The sequence below is a fragment of the Lycium ferocissimum genome, chromosome 2 (genome assembly GCF_029784015.1).
Source record: "Lycium ferocissimum isolate CSIRO_LF1 chromosome 2, AGI_CSIRO_Lferr_CH_V1, whole genome shotgun sequence".
In the NCBI taxonomy this organism is placed as follows: Eukaryota; Viridiplantae; Streptophyta; class Magnoliopsida; order Solanales; family Solanaceae; genus Lycium; species Lycium ferocissimum.
This window is the reverse complement of record NC_081343.1, coordinates 2324874-2343415: the sequence shown is the minus strand read 5'-3', so window position 1 is coordinate 2343415 and position 18542 is coordinate 2324874. Positions and strand designations below refer to the sequence as shown.

The 18542-nt window shown below is 37.7% G+C and overlaps 1 protein-coding gene and 1 long non-coding RNA gene across 3 annotated transcripts; both read left to right on the top strand.

The window, feature by feature from the left end:
* The first annotated feature begins 207 nt into the window (after window positions 1-207).
* LOC132032677 (triose phosphate/phosphate translocator, non-green plastid, chloroplastic-like) lies at window positions 208-4430 on the top strand. Of its 2 annotated transcripts, none has more exons than XM_059422355.1 (9): window positions 208-593; window positions 1550-1672; window positions 1738-1890; window positions 2066-2151; window positions 2294-2378; window positions 2642-2761; window positions 2888-2956; window positions 3693-3822; window positions 3990-4430. In XM_059422355.1, the coding sequence occupies exons 1-9, from the start codon at window positions 255-257 to the stop codon at window positions 4064-4066; spliced, it is 1182 nt and encodes a 393-aa protein (XP_059278338.1). In that variant the 5' UTR covers window positions 208-254; the 3' UTR covers window positions 4067-4430. The 2 variants fall into 2 exon arrangements, with proteins under 2 accessions (XP_059278338.1, XP_059278345.1); XM_059422362.1 differs by having other exon boundaries at window positions 276-553; window positions 1763-1890.
* A 6499-nt stretch (window positions 4431-10929) lies between these two features.
* On the top strand, window positions 10930-18243 carry LOC132032693 (uncharacterized). Its single transcript, XR_009408581.1, has 5 exons — window positions 10930-11216; window positions 11684-12502; window positions 14583-14717; window positions 15550-15604; window positions 17888-18243. It is a non-coding gene; the product is annotated as an uncharacterized LOC132032693 (long non-coding RNA).
* The last annotated feature ends 299 nt before the right edge of the window (window positions 18244-18542 follow it).

The following is an 18542-nucleotide window of genomic DNA, read 5'->3' as shown; positions in this document are numbered from 1 at the left end:
ACTTGCCTTTTGGAGAGTGAGTTCACACATTTAGTTCAGATGTGTTTTGCAAACTAGATAGTGATAGTTTAGATATAAAACTAAAAAAAAAGTTATAATTCGGGTGTATTTTTGACCCTTTATCTCTATAGAAAATATATTCACTTCACATACCATCACCTTAATCCTCGCTCCCAAATTTTCCCTTTTCCCGCTATAAATACGCCTCCCTCACCCACACACCCCTCTAAAATTTCCGATCTACTTTCGCCAAAATGCAAAGCACATCAATCTCATTTTCTCCATCAATTTCAAATCCTACCTCTCTTTCACCTTCCCATGTTATGTATCGATATGGTTCAGTTAATTTTTTCAAAACACATCCTAAACTTAAGTACTGTTCCATTAACTTTTCTTCTTCAAAGTTGAATGGAACAGGATCATGGATTTCAGTTCCTTCTCGTGAACCGGATGGAGCATTATCGGTTCGGGCCACGTCAGTGGTCGAAACCACCGGAGAGGCTCCTAAACCAGTGGGGGAGACTTTGTATCTTGGATTGCTTTTCGCCCTTTGGTATATATTTAATATATACTTCAACATTTATAACAAGCAGGTCTGCCTTGTCTATTCTTGTTTTTTGCACCACATGTCTTGATACATTTTTGGACTTTGTAAATTTATTTATTTTGGAATGGAGGGAGTGATGTGTTAGTGGAAACAACTTTTTACATTATCAGGTAAAGTGGAGGAGTTTAATTTATACCGTCATAAAATAATTTTGTACTAGTAGATCACTTTTACTTTTAATTTTTGTAGCAGATATCTTATCTTCATATTACAATTCACACATATTTCACATCCTTTAAATGATCTGGTAGTGTAAAAAATTCTTTACAGTGACGATGTGTATAAGTCAGGTTACTTGCTACAACAAGTTACCAATCATTTAGGGGTTATTTACGTATACAGTCATTCAATTTTAACTGAATTGCATCAAAGTCACTAAACTATTCTTTATAACAAAAATGTTGATATTAAACTTTCCTTAATTTATTAATGCAAGTCATAAAATTATTTGTTGTAGCTAAAAAATCACTTAATTTTACCACATAGAAAGTTACTAGTACGTGTAACAATTTCTTGTGCTTGAGTATAATTGGTGAATAATTAGACAAAGTTGAGTGACTTAATAGTATAGTTTAATGACTTTCTGTGCTACTAAGAAAAGTCGAGTGACTTTTTCGTTACAAAAGATAGTGTAGTCACTTTAGCATTATGTATTCATTTGAAACTACGTATGTGCTTAGTACGTGACTTTCTAGAATCTTTAACCTTGACTTGTGTATTTTGCTTCTTCTTGCATTTGTGAACCTACATCTATCTGCATTTGGTTGAGCTGATTTTAAGTTTCACCTGTCGTTGCTCCGCAAGATATGCATAGCAATGTACCAATTGATTGTAACATAGTAATACCGTGAAGTAGATACAAGTCTTTTGGAGTTATACATGACAGCTGATTGGCAATTGGATGTTTTTGAACTCCTGGATACCGCTTCTTGTTATCTGCAGGTGCTGAAAGCATTCCATTACCCAGTTACAATGACACTTGTGCAACTTGTTGTTGGCACTGCCCTCATTATTTTCATGTGGACGTTCAATCTGTACAAACGGCCAAAAATCAATGGTGCACAGGTATCTTGAATTAACAATGTTATGGTTTAAATCCTGCTTATGTATTTTAAACTTTCAATTGGCAGCTTGCTGCAATTTTTCCATTGGCAGCGGTGCATACGCTGGGCAACCTTTTCACCAACATGAGTCTTGGAAAAGTTTCTGTATCATTCACACACACTATTAAAGCTCTGGAGCCCTTCTTCTCAGTTGTCCTCTCTGCTATGTTTTTAGGGGAGGTATGCTTTTTGATTGATTATCTGCTATTCACAGAGGTGTTAATACTCAAACCAAAACTACAATGGTGTTACATGCAGTACTCATAAGAAATTTTCATTTCTCCAGTACGTATGTTTCAGTGTTGTCATCTGTGTAACTTATCGTAATTACGACCAATCTGTCCTGTTCATGCAGTTCCCTACAGTATGGGTTATTTCTTCCCTTGTACCAATTGTTGGTGGAGTGGGACTGGCATCTCTGACTGAAGTGTCATTTAACTGGTCAGGAATTCAAAACCTGTATAATCTATATGATTTTCTCTTGTTTGTTTCTTCTTTAGCATCAAGACTTGAGAGGTTTTAGAAATTAAAACATAATCATCATTTCAAGATAATATCTAGTTGTTGTTTTGTTGATTATCAGGGCAGGCTTTTGGAGTGCAATGGCCTCTAACTTAGCCAATCAATCCCGTAATGTTCTCAGCAAAAAGATTATGGTTAAGAAGGAGGTATTTTATTCTCTGTTTTCTCTCTTTAATCAGGTTATGAATCAAGTGTGTGCAAGAAGTTGAAGGTTTTTACTGTATGTCTCGAACTTATGTAACACTGGACTGTAATAGGAGTGATATTTATCTTTTCCTTTTGTTATCAAGTAACCGATGGTTTCTGCAGTATTCTTTGTCCTTGACAAAACAACGAAACCAAGTTATGTCTTTTGTTCTTTTTCTCGTTTCAATACTTTATAATTTACAGTTTTATCTTCTTTTAACAGGACTCATTGGATAATATAAATCTCTTCTCAATAATCACAATCATGTCATTAATCTTGGTGGCCCCGTTTGCCTTTTTCATGGAAGGCATTAAGTTCACCCCTGCATACCTTGAATCTGCTGTAAGTGATTTATGAGGGGAAAATGTATTCTGGTTTACCCTTATAACTATTCCCTACCTGATTGTTTCTTTGGTGTGGAAGTGCAAGACCCTTTTCTCAAGTCTTTTTTACTTGCTTTGGTGCCAGGGTTTGAATGTGAACCAGATATACACAAGGACTCTCCTTGCATCTCTTTGCTTTCATGCTTATCAGCAGGTAAAAAACAGTAACATGCCATTTGCTTTCTCAAATCTGAAGAATGATAAGTGTATATTCAAACATTAACATGCCATTTGCATTCTCCATTGTATGTCTGGCAAATATTGAGGACACTTTAAAAATATTTAATTAGATGACTTAGGTTTTCAAGATGACTTAGTTACGAATGGAAAAAGGAAGCGATCATGCTGATACAATAAGGTCCTGTGCTATTTAAATGGTGAAGAGTAGAGGAAACAAGAAGGAAATACAGCTGAAACTTACTGCATTATATTTTTTGACAAAGGAACTTCTACGTTATATAATAATCTTTTCCAGTTTGTTGAGACCCTTCTGATTTGTGACAACCTGTTCGAAAATGTTTGGAAGCTTGATCATAACATATCTTATGATTAGGCCCATGCAATTTTCAGTGTAGCAAAATTTACCCTCTGTGTGGGTGAAGAGGTCAGGGTGGGCAGAAGGCTTAAGATTGCATGCTCTGTTGAAAGCAGAGGGTAGTTATTAAAATTTCACACATAGAGTAAGAAGGTTGTCTGATACTATAACTCTTTCCACAGAGGATCACTTGTTTGATATCTTACTTTGCTCGAGCGGCCATGACGAATAAGTTCTTTATACTTTGTCATTTTACGTTCAATGTGATAAAGTTTGTTGAAATTCAAAACAATCTATTCTTCCATTTAAAAAGGGCTGAGGATGTTACATCTTGCTGACACATCACTTGGTGCAGATTTCATACATGATACTGGAGAAGGTATCTCCTGTTACCCATTCTGTGGGTAATTGTGTGAAGCGAGTGGTGGTCATTGTGTCTTCTGTTCTCTTTTTCAGCACGCCTGTCTCCCCAATTAACGCTATCGGTACGACACCTTACTTCTTTTGCTTTTTGTCAACTTGATGGAGAACAAAATGGAACCCCTTCTCCCTCCTCCTTTGGCAGGTGTAAAATTAGTGGAGCAATGTTTCAGTCTAAAAGGCGTAGTATCACTTTTCTTATTATATGAATATTTCATACTACTCTATGTAGGCACTGGAGTGGCACTTGCTGGAGTTTTCTTGTATTCAAGAGTGAAGGGGATCAAACCTAAGCCAAAGACAGCTTGAAGGTGAAGAGTTTTGCTGGGCAATTATAATCATCAAATTACAAATCAAACACACATGGTAGTTTAGGCAGGATCTTCATTTAGTTTCTTATACATGTCATTTTGGATAGAGATTTTCCTTTTCCTAGAGAGTCATATCATTATTTTCTGCTGATTTGATGATTATTCATCATTATGTCGTCTTTGTTGCTGTTCAAACAGTTTGTAATATATGTCTAGGACCAAAGTAGCTTCAATGGATCCTGTAAAAGATACAATTTCATCCCCCCAAGGAAATGAAGATTTCTTGAAGTGGGGAGTTTGTAGAGTTACTAACCATGGTAGACAGTTTATACTCTCTACAGATAAACAATTGCCTTCGAATTTCTTTTTCTTGTATGGAGTTTTAATTCTCAGCTGGAAATCTGAGTACTGGATTCTGTCTTAAAGTGATTGGGTTTCGAAAGAAAAAACATGTAAAGGTATAATTACAAGAGCAACAATTATAATGCACCAATTTACCCATATTCATATGCAGCGGAGACTAATGTTTTCCAAAGTGTCCAATGTGCATATCTTACATGTTTTAAGTTCCAGGTTCTGGGTACACTGTGCATGCACTATTTAGTCTTGGAAAATTGAAAATACACTATTCAGTATGTGCTTTTTTTTTTTTTTTTTTTTTTTTTTGAAAAACTGACAAATTACTCCAGAGATGTTTTGCTAATTTAGTTGAAAGAAAAAAGAATTCAGTAATATCAAAAAGTGCTTCAGAAAATATTTTCAAGAATTTGTAGTTGTTGGCCAAATCATTGGTGAGTCCAAGTTCAATAGAAAGAGAGAGGAAGTTTTTCTTAATGTTGGTTGACTTCTGATGATCAGATTTCATTGTGATCAGCCTTTTCCATGGTTATCACTATCAGTGCTTGGTAAATAGCTCTCTCTTCATCTGTTCTTCTAGGAAAAGCAGGGAAATGGCTGAAGCTGCACTACTCAAAGTTGTCACAGAACGGGTTCTGACTAAATTAATCCAGCTATCTGCAGACGAGGTAAGCATTGTTTGGGGCTTCAAAGAAGATCTAAGAATCTTTGCCAAAAAACTAGGAATGATCCTTGCTTTACTATCCGATGCTGAGAACAAACACATTAATTTTAAGAACCTTTCACTTTTGGCTGAAAAAACTCACAGCTTTAGCAATCTGATGCTGATAATGTCTTTGATGAATTAGCCGTTGAAGTTTCCGGTCAAAATTTAGAGCTAATTCAAAGCGAAAAGCTGAACAAGATACCTAATTTTCACACTCCCTTAAACCCTCTTATATTTCGCCTCAAGTTGGGTCACATGATCAAGGAAATTAATCCTTCACTTGACAAATTGTATAAAGAATCACATGATATTGGACTTAGGGCAATTAATGAATGCAGCCTCAATGACAGTTTGTAATGATTTAGGATTATATTCAACTGATAAGGGAGAAATTACAAGATAGCAATCCTCAACTTAGGGAAAACATAGGAAATGATAGATAAAAAAGAGAAAACAGAAAAGGGAGATTCCAGAGTGCTAAAACTTTAGCTAAGAAAAATAAGATGCAAGTTCTTTCATGCCCTATTCTAGAGTTCCTCTGTTGTTTATATAGGAGGGTCTTGATCTGGATATTCCTTGACAGCTGGTGCACTATCCGCAATTGTCTTTGGCAGGGGTAGTGGTCCTTTCTTGGCCTTAGGGACCACATACTCATCCAGGTATTTTGGGGACTGTTTGTCCCTGTTGCTGCGCCTCAGTGTACCAGAGTGGTCCTGCAGGTTTGTTACACAGTTGAGTTAAGGAAAACTTATCCTTCAGTAATTGAATCAGAAATTGTGAGTAGAAATGATTATGTGAGGATGGTAATCGACATGTTAATCAGTTGGGAGAATGAAAGGGATTTAGCGGTTATTAGCTCGTTGGGATGCCTGGTCAAGAGAAAACTACCCTTGCTCAACTAGTCTACAAGAATGATGAAGTGTTGAGGCAGTTTGATGAACGAGTATTGATTTGTGTGTCAGAGGAATTTAAGGTTGAAAGGCTTTTGATTGAGATGGTGCAGTCTCTGACTCTTTCTGATTTTGGAGTTCTAATCGAGAAGCAATCATAAGAAAAATTCGACAGAGTTTGCATGGAAAGAAGTATTTACTTGTTCTTGATGATGTCTGGAATGAGGGTTGAGACAAGTGGGATTGTATGAGAAGGTGTTTGATGGAGATTGGCAGATCAAGAGGAAGCAAGATAATAGTAACAACACGCAGTGAGGAAGTGATTGTTAACACGCAGTGATGAAGTGATTGTTACAATGCATTCATCTTCAATTCATAGGCTAAATGTACTATTCCCTCCGGATCAAAAAAAGAGTCCACTTAGCCATTTGCACACCCCTTAAGAAACTACTCACTCCAAGAAAAAAAAAACATGTAAATTGACTAAACTACCCCTAATTAAATACCCATTGGGATTTGATCACATAACACTTAATAGGGGCAAATCTGGAAAGATAAGGTTAATTGTTTCTTGATTTAATAAGTGGACACTTTTTTTGACCCAAGAAAAAAAAGGTTAAGTGGACACTTTTTTTGATCCGGAGGGAGTATTAGATGATGATAGTTGGTCCTTGTTTAAGACAATTGCATTTGGAGATAGAGGGGAAACTAAAGACACCAGAATTGATGGATATTGGCAGAAGAATTGCACGTAGATGCAGTGGTGTGCCGTTGGCTATAAAAGGCTAGGAGGTTTAATGTACTCTCTGAATGATGCACACACGTGGTTCAAAATAGAGGACAGTTTGGTGTGGGGTTCTTCATGGAATGTGGAGGAGTTTTATCTACCATGCGGCTGAATTACAGTCATTTGCCTTACTTATCTTTAGGACAATGTTTTGCATACTGTTCAATTTTCCCAAATGTCAACATAATGGAAAAGGACAAGTTGATTCAACTGTGGAATGTGGATGGCGCAAGGACTGATTAACTGTTCTAAGGAAGAACATTTGAAGATGGAGGAAACAGGTAACAAGTACTTCGATATATTGTTGCAAAGTTCGTTGTTCCAAGAAGCTGAGAAGGATGACTATGGTAGCTTTAAAGTTGCAAGATGCGTGATCTCGTGCATGATCTGGCATTGCATATCTCAAAGGAGTTCTGCTCTACCATGAAAGCTGAGGATTTAAATGACAATACCAAGGCCATCCATTTATCAGTTACTTGCAGAGAAGATGTTACACTAAACATTCCGAAAGAGCTTTTCCTTAAGTTACGAATGCAACAGTTAGTGGGTGGTGTGGTTGAGACCCTTGATAGCAATTTACAGGTGTCAAATATCTTCGTGTTTTGGTTTTGGATAGCTTTTATATTAAGGAACTGCCCAATTCAGTAGGAAAATTGAAACATTTAAGGTACGTTGACATATCAAGGACTTCTATTAAGAGACTGCCAGATACCATCACAAAGCTTTACAATATGCAGACACTGAGATTCAGCATTGTGGAAAAGATGCCAAACAATCTTCGAAATTTCATAAACTTGAGGCATCTTTATATGGAAGACATCCAGTTCAATAGAAAGAATTGTATGTTTGTTGGTATAGGGCCACTTTTCTGTCTTCAGACATTGCCTTTCTTTGTTGTGAGTCAAGGACAATGCCCGATTGCTGACTTGGGGTACTTATCCAACCTAAGTGGCAGCTTGAAGATTTACGGGGTCGTTAAGGATACGTTATTCCAATAAAGATGGAATTGGGTGGGAAACCAATGCAGTTACCCCACCAACCAAACATGGGATAATTCCAATCCCATAGGAATAATAATCCCATCCCATCCCATCATATCCCTCCTACCAAGTGACCCCTTTTACAGTCTCGAAAATTTTGGAACAAATGAAGAGACCAGAGAGCAAACCTATTCAGAAAGCAGATCTTATTTCTTTGGAGCTACATTGACGTCCGTTAAATGCTAAAAGAATCGAGTCTAGTGATGAGAACGTATTGGAAGGTCTTGGGCCCTTTTGAATTTGAAAGATTTGACAGTAGCCAAATTTTCGAGTCCAGTGATGAGAACGTATTGGAAGGTCTTGGGCCCTTTTGAATTTGAAAGATTTGACAATAGCCAACTTTAGTGGTATGAGTTTTTGTAACGACCCGTTTGGTCGTTTAGGGGTTTTATCCTTTTTACCCTTGTTCACCCTTCCCCTAGCGTCGTTAGAGTACATTTAACTGGCAGGGATGGGTGGAACGGTTCTTGAGGTGGTCGGGGATATTTTGGTCCTTTGGTTGAAAATCTTGTTTTTGGGGGTTTGGGGGTTGACCGGGTCAAGATGACCTCTTTTGGGAATTCCGAGAGGGCAAATGAGTTTGTAGCGTGCTTTTATAGTGGGTTGCATGATTTGTTTGTATCCGGGAGGTCTCGGATGAGTTTCGGCTTTCAGGATGAACTTGGTGAAAAACCAGAATTTTCTGGTTTATGGTGTGCCGCTTCTGCGGTGGTTGGATCGCACCTACGGGCCCCCTCTGCGAGGCTTGGTCAGCAGATGCGAGGTTTGTTTGGTCAGGCAGTTTCGCACCTGCGAGGTCTTTTCCGCAGGCGTGGGATCGCGTATGCGGAAGTTTCACCGTACCTGCGAGATTTCAGATTTTAAGTGGGTTCGCCTTTGCGGGTAATTTTCCACAGATGCGGGGGATGGTTAGCGGGGGATGGTTAGCAGAGGTGGGATCACTGAATCAGAAACCCTTTTTGTTCCCCATTTCGTGTTTAGTGTTTTCATCCACAAACTTGAGACCTAGAGAGAGATTTTGGGGTGATTTGGTGGAACTTTCTTGGGATTTTTCTTTGGGGTAATTTCCCTATACTCTTTTATGATTTTATAATGTACTATATATGGAATCTATGGTAGGAATTGTGAATTAGACGGGGGATTTGGGTTATGAACCCTAAAATAAGTTTTGAACCATGTTTCATCCAATTTGAGTTTTGTTGGGACATTTCTTAGATCCTAATCATTAAAATCATTGGGTGGCTAGTTCCCAAGTTTGCATCTTGCTTTTTCTAAAAGATTTTGGCTATGGAAAATAAGGGTTTGATGAATATGAACCCTAGGTTGATAATGGCACCCCTTAACTACATTCATGGATGATTTCGAAAGGATTTTACAATTTCTGGTTTGGGTTAGCTACTTCTAACTCCAATTTTGATTTTTAAACAAATTTCCAAACGGAATGCAGGTTTCTTATAAATTGGGGGTTTTGATGAAATAATGAAATTGATGCTAAAATGAGACTAGTTTGTGATGAAAAAAATGGTATTTGGACTTCCTAAGATTTGAATAAACCGTTTTCAACTTGAATTTCCAATTTTTCCCTTGTGGGGCCGGGTTTCTTTTTTAAAGGTTGTTTTTATTTCGAATAGTATTATGGCAATATGGGTATTATTAGTCTCGGAATCTAATGTAGAATACTAAATTGTTAGACTTTGATCATTCGGAAGCTATTCGGGAGGGAAAGGCTTTGGCTTGATGTTTGTGGCACCTGTTCAGCCTTTGAGGTAGGTTACGACTTACTTATGTTTAGACTCCAGTTAGAGAATCATATGTAAATGGTATTGATTGACGGGGAAAGCGTGATAGGCCTTCGGGCATGGGCTTGTCGCCGTGTTTGCTAATACGTGTGTAAGTTGATTGATCTGTTTTGTCATTTGATTCCCACTTATCCCATGGAAAGGAAAGGAAAGGCTGAAAGTAATAACTTGAATTGTGTTCAGTATTCTTGGCTTGCATTATTGATTCTATGATGCACATTGTTACATCTCACTTGCCTCGTGAAAAAGGAAGGAAAACATTAAAGAAGTTGAGTTTGATACGCATTTTATGGCAAGTGTTTGTTGATCATATGTTATGTGGTGTATTTGAGGTTGATCCCATGCATGGCATTGCATCCCATATTTCATATGTGATTCGTTGTAATTGTGAATTGACTGTACTCATCTCTGTTTCTTGATAACTCACTTATCATCCGGAAAGGAAGGTTATTGAAAGGGAATGAATTATGATGTAATAATGTGACTGTTGATCCCGCTATGTGTGGTGTTGTTGGGACTGATTTCTATGCATAGCATACATTCCATATTGCATATGTGATTTGATATGATTATGAAACTGGAAATGATGATAAGTGAGAGATAGGGCCCTCCGGAAAAGATTCATTGCATAGAAATATGGTCTTCTAAATCAGTGGAGCACTTTGGAAGTTGATGGAACCTTTGGGTGTAGTGTATGGAAGACAATTAGAAGGTTGTGGCCCTTGCTAAATAGTAAAATGCACATAAAGGTGAGGAATGGACTAAAAATAGATTTTTGGAATGAAAAATGGATAGGAAATACTAGTCTAAAAGAGCTGTTCCCAGACTTATACATCATAAGCCTTCAAAAGAATGCTACTGTCTTTCAATTGTGGAGCAATCAAGGGTGGAACTTGATTTTTAGAAGAGCCTTGAATGATTGGGAAATAGACAGAGTAACAAACTTGCTCCAGATTTTAGGTACCTTCCAGGGCAACTCAATTGGTCCTGATAGACCTGTGTGGGAGCTGCCTAACAAGGGAGATTTCACAATAAAATCTTGTTATTGGAACATGAATAGCAATCAGTTAATACTAGCAGAATGGCCTTTGAAACTAATTTGGAAGGTCAAAGTTCCTCATAAGGTAGCCTGCTTTACATGGTTGGTAATCAGAAGATCATGCCTAACTCATGAAGCTTTACAAAGAAGAGGTACTCAGATTTGCTCAAAGTGTTTTATGTGTGGACAAGAAACAGAGATCAATGGTCACCTATTCCTACATTGCAAAACAACTGTAATCTGTGAAGCATGTTCTTATGTTTACTTGGAGTGAGTTGGGTCATGCCAAAGACCACTTTTGAACTTTTGAACAGCTAGAAAGGAATTGGAAAAAGAAGATCTAAGGAGAACTGGTGGGAGAATATACCAGCATGCATAGACACTATGGAAATAAAGGAATGCAAGATGTTTTCATGATAATGGCAGCAGCACTCAAAAGATCAAGATGAAGTGCCTTAGTTTACTTTATTTTTAGTGTAAACAGGATATGGTGGGGGAAGTAGAATCCTTAGTTGTTTTATAGGATATCTGTAAAGTCTTATGTTGCTCGGACTCGGTGTCGAGTGTCGGATACGGGTACGGATCTAGAGGTCGGATTCGGCATGATCTAAATTTTAAGATTCGGGGGTACGAATCCAGGTGCGGATACGGGTGCGGGGATTCGGCTAAAATAATTCAAAATTATAAGAAAAATAACTAAATCTATGCCTAGAAATAAAAAACAAAAATAATTTTTTATAGTTATGTTTCATTTATAATTAAATATTAATTTTTAATTAACTTGAAACTCTTCTAGATACAATAAGTGTCCACTCTTCAAGAGCTCGCCGTTTCTTCCAATTTGGCCTCAAATTTTTTCTCAGATTGGTCCATGGATTTGGTCAAAGTATCCAATGTTGTTTGACCAGATCCGACACGAATCCGGTGTCGGTGTCGGTGTCGTGTCGTGTCGGACACGGGTGCGGCAGCAAAAGTGAAGGGTCCGAGCAACATAGAGTCTAAAGTCTAGTTTTTTTGCTGTTTCAGGGTAGTTTCAGCCTACCAAGGGATGTAAGATTATACCTCATCACCATATGATGAGTTTTTTGTGTGAATACAAAGTTACCTTTTACTCAAAAAAATGATGATAAGTGAGAGTGAGCCTCTGAGCTTTTTGCCGGAGAGTGTAAAAGAGAGATGAGAGTCCGTGATCCGAGGTCTTTATCGGAGTGTAATATGTGCTCGTGATTCGAGATCATTTACCGGAGCGAGAGAGTGCTCGTGTTCGAGGTAATTTGTCAGAACGAGGGGTACATGAACTTCGCGGATCCCCCGCGGGTCATGGCTACGAGGCATTGCACTTAGCATGTGTGTACGGTACGGAGAGGAGACGTGGGGGCATTGCATAGCACTTGCATTGCACCCCATTTGTATTGTACTTCATATCATTGTATCGCACATATCTCATTGGATTCTTGTTGGGGATTTACTTGAATTGTTGCCTGTTTGCTAAGTGATTAGTTAGAGACTTGGCGGACTTGTGGATAGAAGCTTTAACCTAGGCTATGACCGGAGAATATTGAGACTTATTGTGCTATTGTTGTTGTGAAACGTTATCCGAACATGTTTACTGACTGTACTTGATTGCTTATCTGTTCTACTCGTTGATTTCTGCTCATTCATATGCATTATCTAATCGTTGTCGGCCTATGATACCTACGAGCCTTGTGTTGTGCTCATACTACTCTTGCTACACCCTTTATGGACTGTAGAGTTGTTTCCAGGTTGGTGGGCGAGATCTCGTGATAGATCCCGAGGATATCATAGAGATGTTTGGGTGAGCTATTAGCCGGAACTGCAGCCCGGAGTCTCTTCATGTGTATTCTGTCCATTCTCTTCTTACGGACATTACTTATTTTCATTTGGTGTTGTTATCATTTCAAACATGTAAATCCTTGTAGAAGCTCTTGTACAAGTTAAGACCAGGTTTTGGGAATTTTTATGATAAAGGCATTCTTTCCGCATTTGCTTGTGTTTCATTAATTAATCAAATTGTGTTTACATATTGTAATTCCGCTCTTGACTTCTCACAAAGAAGTAAATGATTTTGGAAACGGTTCGCCTACCAGGGGATAGTGTAGGTGCCATCATGACTGTGAGTTGGGTCGTGATAGTTTTCCATCACGGCTTGTGCTAAGACGCCAGTCAGAATTTCTAACAGTTTGACAAAGATAGCATTACTGAACTGCAACAGGTGCGAACATGTTCCCTCACTGGGCATCTTCAGCGTCTAAGGTGTGTGAAAGTATGTGGAATGATGATGTGAGATGTGTTGGGTCATGAATTTTATGGTCTAACAGATCTTGGTAGTCCGAGCAATATTTTTTTTTCTTCTAGTGAAACAGTCAGCTCATTTCTAGCTTTGAGAGAATTAACGTTGAGGGACATCAGACATGCCTATGCTAGTTGAATGGTCAAACCAACAAGCTCCACGGGTATACCATTCAGAGTGTTTCCTTGCCTGGAAAAGTTAAGAGCTGATACATGTCCTGCGTTGACATCTTTGCCGCACATGAACAAGCTTGTATCTCTTCAGTATTTATCCATTATAAGGTGTAAGAACTTGGCTGGTGTACCAGATTGGTTTAAAAGCCTGGAATCTCTTGAGAAACTAGAGATAAGGAGGTGTTCAAGTTTCGTATCAATTCCGGATATGCACTGTTTCCATTCTATCAGAAGGCTAGAAATCTTAATATGTGACAAGTTCTCTCCCAAATGTTATACAAGAATGCAAGTTGCTTGACTACTTGTATGTTAGGCAATTTCCTGCTCTGGATCCTAAGTGTCCTGATAGTCTTACCAATCTCAAAGAGCTTAGATGAGACAATTTTTCAAGTGAGCTTATTTGCCAAGATTTGCATGCAATTTAGTTGGGAGAAGGAGTCCAGTGCAAGTGTTGCCTATTTGCCAAGATTTCAAGGCAATTTATTGGGTGACAGGGGGAACGGGTTAAGGACAAGTATTGCCCTGCCAAGATTTCAAGGCAATTTATCTGGACAGGAAGCAAGGGAGAACGGGCGTCCTTAATTTAATATTTCCATCTGAATATTCATTAAATCAGCTGAGGAACATTTTTGCTAAAACATGTAAAACGAGGTCAAAAAGGCAAACCATTGCCTCCGGTGTCATAGTTCTGTGTAGCAGCCCAGTAGAATAAAGGCCAAAATCCTTTCTCAAAAATCAGTATAAATAAATACTCTTCCTCAACAAATCTCCGATCAATCAATTAAAACATGTTGAGCCAATGAGCCACATAATTCTCCGTCCGGGTCCACAATGGTTTGTGCAGAAGCGGGTATATCATGAGAGAGTAGTGGATCATTACAATAATCCACGAATGTAGGCTCATTTGAAAAAAATGACCCTACTGTTGGCACGGGCCTAGTTGGTGCACCTGCTTGCGGAGATGTAATGAAGCTACAGATTAAAGTCCACCAAAATACCGGGAAAATAGCGATGCTTGCTTTAAAACTTTTGGACGTGGCTCCACTATTGCTTCTTCTTCCGTAGGTCTGTTTCGTATTTTATGTGAGTCTGTACACTATCAGGTCACATTTTTTTTAGGAATAGAAATCTTATTTCTATGGAAGATTTTTCCTGTAATTATTTTTTATTGACCTGATGGTATAAAATGTTGTGTACGCTGACAATGCACGAAACTTGAACTCTAAATAAAATGGTATTCTATCTGTTTCAAATTATGTGAGTCTATTTGATTGGCTGCACCAAGTTTAAGAAATAAAAAAAGACTTTATTAAAACTTGTGCTACCATGTCATAACACTTGTGTAGCTACAAAACTTTTGAAAGTTTTTGTTTTAAATATGATATAACCGTTGTGGAAACAGCCTCTAGCAGAAATGCAGGGTAAGACTGCATGCAATGCATCCTTGTGGTTGGGCCCTTCCCTGGATCCCGCGCATTGCGGAAGCTTAGTGCATCGGGCTGCCCCTCTTTATGAGTGTTGTGTGGCTATAACAAGTTCTCATTAAGGTAAAATGAGAGTTTAAGTTAAATTCTTTCCAAATTTAGGAAGAGGTCATTCTTTTCAGAATAGACTAAAAAGGTAATAATACTGGCATGAAGTGAAGAGATGTACCTTCATGTAGTTTATCTGTATCCAAATATTGCACCAAAAAAACTACTTAGCTTGATTTAGCTTTGATCAAAAGAAAAACATTTTTGGGTACTTTTACACCCCTTGAGGTTCAAATTAAGTGAAAGATAGGAACTTTGTGTAGCTTCGGGATATCCACATTCTGGGTTTAAAAAAAAAAACTGTATCTATTTAGCTTAGAAAGTTGGTAAAATTGACTTTGGCTTCTTGAGGTTGAAGCTAAGTGAAATGAGGTATTTTCTTTTTCCATTTTGACATGTAAAAAAAGTAACATTATGTAGTTTCTGAATATCCAAATATTGCAAAAAATAATATATTAGCTTGATTTAGCTTAAAAGATTTGTCAAATTGATTTTTGGATACGTGGAATGTCCCATATTAATTGGGACAGAGGAAGATGATGACAAGTTTGAGAAAATGTTTTGTTTGAGTCCTGTTGCTGTCGACTGTCTATAAAAGTCATCGATCAGTGGCCTCTCTCTGCTCACTTTATCATTATGTATTTATTTCCCTTAAGGATTCTGTTCTAAGTGCGTCTTCCGCAGCTTAATTTGTTTTTGATGGATGATAGTGAACAAAGTGACTATAATTTGATTGAACAACCATCTCTCAGTCCCAAACAAGCAAAGTTACTGTCATTTGATTGTAAACTGCTTTACTGAGCCTTTTGATTCTACTAAGCTGAAATATGATGATTCTAATTTTCAGCCACTGAATGGTTGAGAGGGAAGCAAATGGAGGAAGTACTATCCATAAAGAATACGTAAGTTCTCAACTTTTTTCTTAGTCTTTTTGACTCTATAAATTGGATATAGTTGTGTAACCTAGAGCTGTTTACCTTACTGGTGACCTTTTCCTATTCTTTAGTTAACCTTATTTTCTAATAAACGAATGGTTGAGTCCGTTTGGTATAAGTTTGAAATTTTATTTTAAATTTGAAGAGTCAGCTTTTGGCTCCTGGTTTGTCCTACATTTGTGATGGTCTGCAGTTTAATAGTACTACTGTTTTGTTCCCTCCATTCCGACGATTGAGTCAGTGATTTCTTATTTTCTGTTTATAGTGTACCACTTTTCTCCGACTTGGGATAAAATTAGGACTCATTGGTTTCCAAATTGAATGCTAGTACAGTGTAAATGCAGATGTAGTTTTAATTCAGTAGCATTTTTACCAGGATAGCATGTGGAATAACAGAAGAAAAAGTGTAGCTTCATTCAACCCCTCCTCCAAAAGGCCCCAAGAAGAAGATAAAATGAATAAAGTGGGGGTTTGCTTGGATTTTAAGCTATTAGTTTATTTACATGTCAGTCCACTTGGTTCAAATGAGATTATTACAATGGGATTCTCTTTACAATAGCTATTCAATAATCTGGTGGGCCCTTTTTTAGTACTAAAAGATCAAGTACGAGTAAACAGTTACTTATCCGAACATGGATAAAAAGAGCCATCATCTTGGTGGAGTTGAGAAGGTGGAGAGCAGGACTAGTATGTTTCGGAGGGATTGGATAGTTGGAAAGGAAAGATAAAGGGGAGAAAAAGCGAGGAAGGAATAACTTAGAAGGAACTAGTAAATGTTGCAATTGTGCACCAGAGTAGTTGGAGATGAAGGGTGGATCTTTTCTATATTTGTAGACCTTTTAGTTACACTATATTGCTATGGTAATTGGATGGTGGGTTTTGTTTTTTTGTAAGATTCTCTACTTTTACATGTACCTTATATGCCAAGTCTTTCCCCCATCACACTAATAAAATGTTAACTGCATCTAGAAAATGAAGTACATGAAGCTAGTTTTTGATGTACTCCATCAAAAAAGTACATTATCCAAACACCACCTAAAATATTATACCTTTCTCACTTTTTGGCTGAGATGAAGTGTAATTCTACTCGTAGTTCAGTATTTGATACAATGGACCATGAGTCCACATGATGCTAAATCTGCAGGGAAAGTCCACCTGGGTATTTTTCTACCCGGGTCTTTTGTGTGTCTCTTTCATTGGGCGAAAAAAGTTGTTATGATGGACATCGCCGTGTGTGCTACTATTTCATCCATAGTTGATTGTTTGACCTGCTCTTCATCCTTGCTTCGTGGGTCACCTTTCTTCTCTTCGTTCTTACTTATCCACCATCTGATCTTCCTTTTACTCCAATTTTTGGGTATATTCCTACGTACTTAGAGTTTGCACAAACTTCTTGGTGAAGGTCTCTGTTATCATTTTCTCCCCTTTATTTGTTGCTTTGTTTCTAGAAACTGAAGAAGGGCTGGTTATGTAAGAATGTTACTTAAATTTTATTGTTTAAAGGATCTTGAAGATTTTCAAGTCAGAGCACAGAAGGCCCGTTAGGCTTTTGCTTTGTGTGATTGTTCAATTTGTATGGAAATTTTGCACACATTAGTAGGTAGGAGATCATGTTATGTTCAATTTGTATGGAAATTTTGCGCACATTAGTAGGTAGGAGATCATGTTAATATCATATGGTTATTAAATCAACAAGTTAAATGTTTCTTCGGAAAAAATGCAAGCTCCTCGAACAGACTATCCGTTACTGTTCTTGGAAAGAACTGATCCCATTTTAGAGCAGGAAAAAACTGGTTAGCCTATGTTTGTCTCTTGTTTATTCCTGTTGCAATTATGCAACTCATGGTATTCTTTAACTTCATCACCGCTGGCACTGTTAACTCCATCGACAGCAACTTTATCAACTCCGAGTCCAATAGAGATGCCTTTATTATTTTGTACTAGATTCAGATATCTCTAAACAGCAATACTTTAGAGTCGTAGATATTCATTCTGTTCTTTCACTTGGATATTGTCCAGTACATGAGGTTTGTCTGACTGCCATTTTTTGTGATGATAGATTTGATTACTACATAGGTTTATGGGTGAAGCTAGGTGTGAGTGTATAAATTAATGTCCACAAGAATATATGGTCATTTCTATGTCATTGCTCGTGTCCGTGATAATATAATAGAAGAGAGTTGGTAGTACGTATTATTCTTAAACATGCTTATTATGCTGAAACTTGTGTGGTATTTGATGGTACTCCAGGGAGATAGCAAAACATCTATCTCTTCCACCTGTTAAACTGCATTGCAGTATGCTCCCGGAGGATGCAATAAAGGCTGCTGTGAAAGATTACAAGTCAAAGCAGACAAAATTGAGTGATGATGCAAATGAAATGGAGAAAGCAGCTGATGCTTGAGATACTTGTAGCAAGAAATGAAGTGCTTCCGAGAAATGAAATTGAGGAGGAAGAACAAGAATGCTTGTATATGTAACGTTCTTTCGGTATTGTAACTGTAAAGTTGGCCATTTGATGCGTTTATCTTGAAATTTCTGCTGCTTGGATGAATCTATGACCTCACTTTTTCCTGCCGGAGCAGTTGGATCACTTTATTAGACCAGAGGCCTGATTCTGTTTATTTGATTTGAGGATTCGTTCTACTCCATCAGAGGACATGGTGGTCTATAATGGTCGTCTAATGAAAAGGAGTAATAAGACCAAACTAGAAAATGGTGGTACTATAAGTATTTCCTCATGAGAAAATTGGAAAATATTTTCCAGAAAATGTTTTTCTCCATACCAAACACAAACTATGTCTTTGATAAGAAGATAGTTTTCTAGATCAAAATTGTTTTAGTAGCACTTTGAGGTTTGCAGAACGACGAATCGGCAAGAGAATTGTTCAAGAAACATATATCA

Coding starts and splice junctions, on each gene's coding strand:
- LOC132032677 (XM_059422355.1), top strand. CDS start 255: ATGCAAAGCACATCAATCTCATTTTCTCCATCAATTTCAAATCCTACC. Junction 594..1,549: donor TCAACATTTATAACAAGCAG/GTCTGCCTTGTC, acceptor TGTTATCTGCAG/GTGCTGAAAGCATTCCATTA. Junction 2,152..2,293: donor ACTGAAGTGTCATTTAACTG/GTCAGGAATTCA, acceptor GTTGATTATCAG/GGCAGGCTTTTGGAGTGCAA.